The 10,570-nt window shown below is 46.7% G+C and overlaps 1 protein-coding gene across 1 annotated transcript in view; it reads right to left on the bottom strand.

Moving 5' to 3' along the window:
- SRGAP3 (SLIT-ROBO Rho GTPase activating protein 3) overlaps positions 1-10,570 on the bottom strand; it is a 144,504-nt gene that overhangs the window by 113,688 nt on the left and 20,246 nt on the right. The window contains exon 2 of the mRNA XM_012000648.1: positions 7,514-7,676. Within this exon, the coding sequence (XP_011856038.1) occupies positions 7,514-7,576 (63 nt within the window). The 5' untranslated portion in view covers positions 7,577-7,676. The remainder of the gene's footprint in view (positions 1-7,513; positions 7,677-10,570) is intronic.

Here is a 10,570-nt window from a genome sequence, read left to right as displayed (position 1 = left end):
ATATATTAGATATAAATTATATATTTTATATATATATTAGAGACAGGGTCTCTCTCTGTTGCCCAGGCTGGAGTACAGTGGTACAATCTTGGCTCGCTGCAGCCCCAAACTCCCAGGCTTAAGCAATCCTCCAGCCTTAAGCAATCCTCCAGCCTCAGCCTCGCAAGTAGCTTGGACTACAGGCATGAACCATCACACCTGACTAATTTTTAATTTTTCTGTAGAGATGGGGTATTGCTATGTTTCCCAAGTTGGTCTCAAACTCCTGGTCTCAAGCAATCCTCCCACCTCGGCCTCCCAAAGCTCTGGGGTTACAGATATAAGCCACCATGCCTGGCCTAATAGCTATAATATTATTTATAGATTGTTTATTGTGTACCGGGTAGACATTTTACATAATTTTTTAGTCCTTACAACAACCTTTTGATGGAGGCTATTATTAGCTCCACTTTGAAAGTGACAAAACTGAGAGAGTTTAAGGGATTAGGCAGAGCTCACACAGCAGGAAAGTGGCAAGACAGAGATGAAATCAGAGTCCGGCCCCAGCCTTGGCCACTGCACTAGACTACCCACCTCTTCATGATCCAGGACGCAGATTTTCCTCCCACTGGCTTCTGCTTTGGTGTGGATTCCGTCTCCCACTTTCCCTAAATCCTGCACATCTGCTGTGGGCGCTGTGACACACCACTCAGATCCCCTTCAGGCCTGGGGAACCTATTCCCCAGCTGCAGGAAAGTGCTGCCAATGGACACCCTCAGGTGTCAGCCACTTTGGAACTGCCTTGGTTGCACAGGCATCATCTGCCCAAGCCCACAACCTCTTTTAGAGGGAACCCACATCCAATGACTACCCAACATGAGGGTTTAAAGGCTCAGCCTCCTCGCTGTAGCTCAGGACAACTCTGAAGGGCCCGCTTCAAATGCTGCTTCCCCCACCTCTAACCTTCCCGATCCCAGGTTAGAAGTTCTCCTCCCTCTGAACAAACTTCTGTGGCAATAACCATCCCTTTCTGCTGTATCTGAATGACTTACCGCTTCACACCTGTCTCTGCTTTCAGACTGCACTGGAAGCTCCTTGAGGGAGAGGAGGGCATTGTGTCTGAGTCGTTTATCTATCTACTTTAGTTTTTTTTAATTAATGTTTTTGAGATATGGTCTCACTCTGTCACCCAGTGCAATAGAGTGATCACAGCTCACAGCAGCTTCAACTTCCTGGGCTTAAATGATCCTCCTGCCTCAACTTCCTGAGTAGCTGGGACTATAGGCACATGTCACCATGCCTGGCTAATTTATTTTTTGTAGAGACAGGGTGTCTCTGTTTTTGGTCTCAAATACCTGAGCTCAAGCAATCCTTCCCCTCAACCTCCCAAAGTGCTGGGATCACAGGTGTGAGCCACTGCACCTGGCTCTATCTTCTTTGGCGCCTGCCTTTACCACTGAGTATGAACTCTGGGGTTGGACACATCTGGATCTGAGTATGGACTCTGGGGTTGGACACACCCTAACCTCACCTTTCTTGGCATCAGTTTCCTCATCTGTAAAATGGGATAATGGCAGCATCTTCCTCTTGGGTTTGAAGAGTTAAATGTGTATAGAATGCTTAGCCCAGAGCCTGGCACACTGCAGGCATTTGCTCACTGTTTGTTATCTATAATTATTGTTTACCTACTGTCATGCTAGTGCTAATATATGTTTATTAAATGAGTTGGGAGTGCCTGGTGATGACCGGCTTAGCAGGCTCTACTGGCAGAGTGACCGTTCGCGACTTCATCTCCCTGGGAGACGGTGGAGATTGGCTGAAGGCGCCTCATCCCTTGGCAGCGTGCCCACTCTGCTCTCTCCCTCTCCTTCCCCATGCAGGCCTCATAGCTGGACCCTCCAGCATGCACACCCTCACTCTACTCTCTCATGCAACCAAAAAATAAAATATAAACTTGGCTTTGAATCCAAGGCCACTGGTGCTTTTGATCTCAGTTACAAAGCAAGGCAATTATGGAACACAAAAAGCCCTGATTTATTTATGAAATGCGATGGACATCTTCGAGGCGGGAACGAGAAAACTCACTCAAGACCAAGTCCTTGTTGCCACACAGTGAATGGCTGCTTTCAAACACAAGCCCACCACGTGGCCTCGCTTCTCTGCAAAGAGTCTTTCCTCATTAGTGCTTCCTTCTAACACCACAGCTTCCAACCATCAAATTCACATCACGGCTGGGGCAAGTAATTAGATTCCGCAGGCATCAGAGCATAGAATAATGGATGGCTATTGTTAAGGAAGCTGAAGAAAACAGAATGAGACTGGAAATGGAATGGGCTTCAATACCCAGTTTCAGAAACGGTTAGTGGGGAGAAGGAGAGCAAGTGGGATGCGGACTGACCCTCCCACCTGGTGCAGCACATGGGGTAGTGGCTTTGGTCCTGGAGCTGGAGGTGAAAACCCGAGTTTGGAGCCAGACTCTGCATTTGCCAAACACGAACCTCAGTTTCCTCATCTGTGAAACAAGGAGGTTGGACTAGGACTCATTCTCTATGTATGGTCCCCAGACCAGAAGCATCAGTATCACCTGGGAATATGCTAGAAATGCAGGTTCTGAGGCCCCACCTTAAACCTACTGAATCGGAAACTGTGGGACTGAGGCCCAGCAGTCTGCATTTAATAAAGCCTCCAGGTGATCCTGATGCACGCTGGAATTTAAGAACCACAGTTAGGTAATGTTTAAAGGTGGGGTCACAAACTCAAATGTACAAAGGGCCAGAGAATCAAAATCAAGGAACCACGTCAGGTAAAATACGGTAGCAGGGTCAGTGGAGTGGCAGAGACAGCGTGCCCAGGCTGCGGGGCTGGCGGCCACTCAGCTACCGCCAGCTGATGCCAAGTGTGAGTCCACGTGGGGCTGGTATAGTTAGAGCTTCTGATTTTCCAAAAGAAACACAAAATCGTGATTTTAGGAGAAATCTTTAAATGCTTAAATGTCAGCTTAATCTTTCTTAACATAGTATGGGCCAAGACGATTATACGTCAGAGCCAAACTCAGTTGTGCACTGCCATTTTTCAGCCTCTGTTCTGAGTTTTTTCCTTCGACCTTCATCACAATAAACTCTACGCACTGGCTCTTGCCTTTCTCCAGACCCTGAACTCCCAACCTCCTTTCCCCATTCAGCAGGCTCTTATTCATATGCCAATGCCCAACTCCAGGGGCACTTTCACTGTGAATTTATTCTCAACCCTTTGCCCCACTTTCCACCTCTCACAAAGAAGACAGAGAAGAATCAAACAGGAGGCCAAAGAATTGACACACAGAAGGTGACACCGAGGAGGAAGACATGGAGAAGTTACAAAACAGTCTTTTCCCACAGAGGAGGAATTAGGACCTCTTGGCAGTTACCCTCCTGCTGCTTGAAAAATCACCCAAATAAGGACACTGATCCCATTTGACCAGAATTTAACAAAACGAAGTTTTAGAAGGGTAAATATGAAGAAACACAAAAGCAGAAGTCAAAGGCTAGATTAAAAAACAATTGGTACAAAAATACCTGGGACTTTTTGCTGACCGAGAGTTCACTGTGTCAATCATGTGGTAAAACAATCATTAAAGAGGCAAACACTTTCACGGGTCTTATTATGAGAAATAAAGTGTCTGGACAGCCCTGCTCTGCCCTGAGCTGCTCAGACCTTCCTAGAGTATTCTGACTGGTTCTGAATAGTAACTTCTGTCAGTCAGAGGAGACCTGAAGCATGACTCAGGGAGAGCGACTGATATGGGGACAGAACACAAAGACAAATTCCAGGAGGATGATGGAAGGAACCTGAGACATCTGCCCACAGGCAGGAAGGACCGGTGGATGGTCATGATTCCTGCCTTCAAGCAACTGACAGGTTTCGATGTGGGTCTGATCTGTTTGGCCCTCTAGGGATGATCAGGACCCGTTGGTGAAAACACTACAAGATTCCATTTCGGCATTTGGGAGAATTTTCTATTGATCACGGATGTCCCCACATGGAATGAGCTATTGTGAGAGGTAAGGAGCATTCTTTATTGAGGGACATCTAGCAGAGGCGTACAGCTGCTGTAGAGGATGATAAAAGGGCTGGAAAAGAGAGTCCAGTGGCCATCTCCTGTTTTATTTCTCCCCTCTTCTTGTATTTCTCCTACTTTTCTTGGGGAACCACCTCTCACCCATTCTTAGTCCCATGGGTCAGGTGGAACTGAGAGTGCATCTGGCTTCAGGGACGGGTATGTTTCCTGGCCTGGTGAGGCAGAGCCTTGCAGCGCCGCCGCCACAGAAGCAGCCCAGGGTGTGCTCACGTGACCCGTGCTGGACCAATCAGAGACCAAAAAATCCCATTCTGTGAAAAGGGACTTGAAGCAGAGAGGATGTAAGCCTGGAGATGCCAGGGGCCTCTGGTTATCACATGGCGGGGGGCTGACTATGAAAGAGCCCCTAGCCTCCCCCCCGCCAAAAAAAGGGAAACAGGGAAAACAGGAGCAGAGTTGCAGAGAGACAGAATTCTAGTAACATCCTTTGTTCCCCTGAAGCCCCCCATGCCTGAAGCCAGGCTTATGACTAGTAAGATCCCTTTTTCTCTTAAAGCAGGGTAAGCTGCATTTCTGCTGTCTGCCATCGTAAGAGTCCTGATCACTAAAGATGGCCTCCTGGATCTCATTCAGTTTAATTTTACTATGGCTGATCCACATCTCACACTTAAAGCAAGGGCCACGTGCATGGGCTTCTGGAATTTGAAGTGCTGCCTCTAGTCATAAGAACAGACTCCACTTCTAAAGGGGAAGTAGAGAATCATGAAAAGGTAAGTTATGAAGTCAAACCACCTCCCGCATCAGTAAGAGGCTGGCAGGCGGGGCAGCTGCCCAGGCCAGAAGATAGGCACAGGACAGACACCTGGCCTAGTAGCCGCTCCCATCTCCTGCAGCCTCACTGCCAGAATGTGGCTTGGTAGAGCCCTAGGACCCCAGCTTAGACATGGGGAGTGGTTTCTGTTCTTAGGGATCACTGGCAAGCTACCATTTAATAAGCACCTACTAGATACCAGGCCTGGGGGACACTTGGCCCACCTCTATGTATTAAAGCGGCCCCCTGTGAAGTTGGCATTGTTACCATCTCCATTTCCCAGATGAGAAAACTGAGAGTCAGAGAGACTTGCCCAGGGTGCAGTGATAGGCGGTTCTGAAACAAACTCCAAAAGCCCAGCCACGCTGCCTCCTGCTGGTAATGACAAGGGGCCCAAAGCAACCAAGTCTGGGTTCTCCTTGCAGCCTCCCAACACTTTACTTCCTCACCTGTAAAATGGAGTGAGTGAGGATCCCCAGTCTGACCAGAGAGCAGCCTCCATAGTTGCTTTGAGGTCTGTGGGAACTATTATTATGTAAAGAGTGCCGGCCACCGTTCCGAAATTAGGTATAACTGATGCAACACAAAGGGGCCGTGCTGTGCAAAGTCAGACAGCCAGGCTCTGTCCGCGCCTCTCTCCAAACCCCTGTGGGCTGGGTTATTTCCTTTGTTCCACAGGCACAGGCCTGGTAACAAGGCAGCCAGGAGCTCAGCTGTAGACATTTTTTTCATTATTTTCCACCCTGTTAACCTCCATCACAAGTCAGGCTGCTGTCAGCCTAAATGAGAACTGAAAAGATTTATCTCACTTGTCCCAGGGCTCAGCTCAGGAAAAAGACCCTTCATTTCCTAAAGGCCTGGATGACCCTTTCTCTGTGAGTCACTCCCACCCAGGAAAAAAGATGTGACAGCAGCAGCAGGCGGGGGCTGGGAATGGAACCAACACCCCAAACTTGCAGACGTCTGGATCACTTCAGTTTGGCTTTGCAAAGCACTGTGTAATTTTTTTTTTCTTTGCACTGTATTTACCTTCCTAATTATGTTTGCTTATGCAAATATGAAAGTTAGCCCACATTTCATAAACACAACCCCAGAAGGAGACCAGAAGCATATTGTGTGGCAGGAGAAAATTAGCCTGCGATTACAATTTTGCTATAGAAGTAATCCTCACAGTGGACAATCCAAACGCAGACCATGGAGAGATGATTATATTTTCAATCAACTCGTCCCCTTCTTTGTGCTTCTAGCAATCTCAGGTCACCAAACCCCTGAAACTGGCACCTGGCAAGAAGAGATGAGCTAGATTCTTTTGGTAATAACAGTCCCTTAAATCTGCATAATAATAGTCAGCTTTCATGAGCATTTACTAAGTGCCAGGTGATGCTGTCCATGCTGTACACAGGAACAACAAGCCTGTTAATCCTTCCATCTGCCCATGGGTATTTATCTCTATCCCCATTTCACAAATGAGGAAACTGAGGCACAGAGCATTGAAGTAACAAACCCAATGATACACAGCTAATAAATGATGGAACCAGGATTAAGAACCCAAGAACTTAAGAATTCTGGACCCAGAGGCCACATCCCAAACCACTTTGTAATAATGCCACTCTCCCTGCACACCATTTGTTTAACCCTCACCCTCCCGGGAAGTAGCTGACCTTAACCCTGCAGGATAGACAAAGAGGATGAGTTTCACAGAGGCTAAATAACTTGCCCATTTTACAGACAAGGAAACTGACATCCACAAAAGTGAGTTTAGTTCTACAAACATTTGCACAGCACCTTGTATATGCCAGGTACTGTGCAGGGAACATGGGATACAGAGACCTCAGTGCTCCTTCCACACTCAGCTTCTGATTGTTTATATGGGTGAAACCTTTCTGAAGGCAATAAGGTACACTGTCAAAAGCCTTAAAAATGAGCATACTTTCAACTCTAAAATTCCCACTGCAGAAACTGATCCTAAGAAAGCAACAGAGAGTGTGACAAAGAAGCTCACAGCAGTGTTATTTATAAGAGTAAAATAACAGAAATAAACTTAAGTGCTCAACAATAAGAGATTAAATAAATTAGGGTACATCTATATAACGAAATACTATGTAACCATTCAAAATGTTATAGAAATATACTTATTGATGTGAGAAAATGTAATATAGTGTTATGTAATTTGTTAGGTGACATAAGCAGGTAGTAAAATCATATATGCATTATGATCTGACTTGGAAAAAATGCATATGTACACTAGAATATATACACATTTAAGCACTCTCAGAAAATGTATTTGCATTTGTACACATAGAGAAATTCCTAGGATATCAAAGTGATTATCTCCAAACAATGCCATTTCAGGTTATTTCAATTTTTGTGTGTGTGCTCATCTCCATTTTTTAAAATTTTCTACAGTGAACATGTACTACTTACCTAGCCATGCAAAGGTTTTTATTTTTGTGGCAGTGATTGCTGAAGTGGCTAAGACCACACACTCTTTAAAAGGCACATCCAGGGTTCAAACGGGCTCAGCCCTCAGCCACTTGCATCCTTCAATGCACCTGCCCCTCCTGTTCCCTTGTCTCCAAACCACATCCCACCCTGGCTGGTATAGTGTTACCATGGGCCAGCTTGGGGCAAAGACCTGCGACATGCGGGGCAGCCTACTTGCCCACCTTTTTGAAGAGTCTGATGACATCCTCACTGATCTGGGAGAGGCGGACGATTACATTGTTCATGAAGATGTCATTGAGGGTGGCATGGTCTCGGCTCTCCCGCCGGGTCTGATGCAGAACCAGATACCAGCAGTTCACAGGTGAGAGGAGGTACTGGTCCTTCCTGTGGAAACCAAGAAAGCTCAGGTTGGCTACATTGGAACTGTAATCAAACAGTGGTTTATGCTGTCATCCACCTCAGCTCTTTTGACTGCCATGGTGCCCCTTCAAGGTCAGTCTTGTTGTTACACATTATACAGCTGGGGAAACAGGCTGCAACAGCTGAAGGGATCCTCCAAGGTCACAGACCAGCACTGTGGCCAGAACTCAGGTCTTTGATGCCTATGCAGTTCTACTCTCCCACTGAATGTGGTGCTTGCTCCAGGTACCTCTACCTTCTGGGAAGAAGCTACCTCCCCTGGGGCTAAGAAATACTAAACCAATTGTGTTTTAAATATTATACTTGTATGATTTCTGGGACTATGCAATAGAAAGAACAAAAAGTAGATACTTCCACTCCCCCATTCTGCCTCCCTCAACCCCTGTAATTTTCTTGGGTTCTTAACTTATTTGTTCTTCCCTAGGGATTGGCTTCTGTCTCTTGGGCTCTTGGAAACGCATGCCTTTGCCCCTCCATGGAGCTGTTGGGAAAGGGGCTAAGAGGGTTCAGATTCTGTATTCAGGAGGAAGGGTTAAGGAAAATGCAAGTACCTACAAGACAAATAAACTCTTTGTCCTGCAGTGACTGATAGGTTATTAGCACTCTCTAGCTGCATGTGATGCTAAAGCAGGGGTTCTCAAAGTGTGCTCCCAGACCAGCAGCAAAAGCATGACCTGGGGACTGGTTAGAAATGCAGACTCTCCAATCCCACTCCAGACCTGTTGAGTCATGCACTCTGGGGGTGGGCCTGCAATCTGGGCTTTAACAAGCCCTCCAGAGGATTCGGATACTCACTCAAGTCTGAGAAACACAGATTCTTACACTATTGTTTCCCAAAGCTCAGGATGCTAATGAGACCAGAGAAAATCTGTCTCTTGGCTCTGCAGATGCTCCTCAACTTACTTTGGGGCTACATCCCAATAAACCCATCACAAGTTGAAGATATCCTAAGTTGAAAATGCATTTAGTAAGCTCAAACTACGGAACATCATAGTTTAGCCTACCCTACCTTACACGTGCTCAGAACACATTAGCCTGTGGATGGGCAAAATCGTTGCACACAAAGCCTATTTTCTAATAAAGTGTTGAATATCTCATGTAATTAGTTGACTGCTATCCTGGACGTGAAAAACAGAATGGTTTTATGTGTACTTAAAATATGGTTTATACTGAATGTGTATCACTTTCACAACACTGTAAATTCTCAAAATTCGAAGTCGACCCATGGTCAAGTTGAGGACCATCTGCATTTGCAAAGACCCCTCTGTGAGCCTCAGGAAAGGGTGGATACACCGTTCTCCAGGAAGGAAGAGAAAGGGCAATTCAAAAGCAAAACCAAACCAATAACCTTTTCCTGCCACGCAGGGCACGTGTGCTAAAGCTCTTGTCCTCTGACCTGGAGTCTCTCCCTGACTCCTTTCCAGTGTGGAGAGAGATGTTGGAAAGGCAGGATGTGAGGGGAGAGGCCCTCCCACCACCTAAGGTGGCAGCTCAAGGGCCCCCCAGGCCTGCCTTGTCCCACCCCTGTCCTGAGTGTGGACCACCTCCCGGAGCTGGCCAAGGTTCTGCTCTCAGAAAACACAGCCTCCCACTATTAGCGTTTTTGAGCAAGGCAATTGATATGGTTTGGTTGTGTCCCCATCCAAATCTCAACTTGAATTGTATCTCCCAGAATTCCCACATGTTGTGGGAATGGTCTTGGGGGCCAGTCTTTCCCGTGCTATTCTCATGATAGTGAATACGTTTCATGAGATCTGATGGGTTTATCAGGGGTTTCTGCTTTTGCTTCCTCCTCATTTTCTCTTGCCACCACCATATAAGAAGTGCCTTTCACCTCCTACCATGATTCTGAGGCCTCCCCCGCCATGTGGGACTGTGAGTCCAATTAAACTTCTTTTTCTTCCCAGTCTTGTGTATGTCTTTATCAGCAGCATGAAAATGGACTAATACAGCAATTCTGCTGACTCCCATTATGACCACATCCACCTTCCCAAAGCCAAGCAGAAGGACCTCTGAACTGCTGTCCCCACCCAACCCCCACCACCCATCTCTCCCTATCTCCTGGGGCTTGGGAAGGTAGGTGGGGGAGGGCTACCTTGAATTCAAGGAATTTTTCTTTTTCTCACCAAATGTGCTAAAAATCTATCTAGGCAGCAGAAATTTGAGAGAAGAAAATTAGATTTAGATAAAGGACGGGAACTATCTAAGGAAAAGGGGGGACGATGAAGCATTTAAAACACTGCTGTGAAACAAACAGATTTCTCCTTAGCTTATAGCCTACAGAAAAAGCCAGGACACTACAATTAGACCCCAACTAACTAAGAATCCCTCAACATCTACTGTGTCAGGTCTTGGGTGGGCTCTGGGCACCCAAAGGTGGCCGTGATGCACACTCTGCCTTGGAGGGGCTCACTGCTGAGTGGCTGCATCAGAAAAATAGAATTAGAGAGGAAGGTGGTTCCGGTCTATAACAGAGACACACGCAGAGCATGGGTTCTGCTGGAGAAGCTGCAAAAGGCATCGTTCTTCTCTAGTGCAATCTGGGTACCAGGAACATGGCCCCTTCTATTCCCACTGGAGCCTTCACGCTTTTCCCTCTATCTGGAATACCACAGTCCCTGCTCTTCTCATGAAAGCCTGTTTCTATTACTGGAGGTTCAGCTTAGATAATACGTCCCTAGAGAACACTCCCCTGACCGCACGCTAAGGCAGTGGTTCTCAGTGTGGCCCCTGAACCAGCAGCAACAGCATCACTTAGGAACTTGAAAATACAAGTTCTCAGGGCAGCCCCAAACCACGTACTCAGAAGCCCTAGGGCTGGGCCCAGAATCTGTGTTTTAACAAGCCCTCAAGGTGAC

This window comes from Mandrillus leucophaeus, unplaced genomic scaffold (genome assembly GCF_000951045.1).
Source record: "Mandrillus leucophaeus isolate KB7577 unplaced genomic scaffold, Mleu.le_1.0 Scaffold637, whole genome shotgun sequence".
NCBI classification, from domain to species: domain Eukaryota; kingdom Metazoa; phylum Chordata; class Mammalia; order Primates; family Cercopithecidae; genus Mandrillus; species Mandrillus leucophaeus.
Note: the sequence above shows the minus strand (reverse complement) of the source record. Positions and strands in the feature narration are given on the sequence as shown.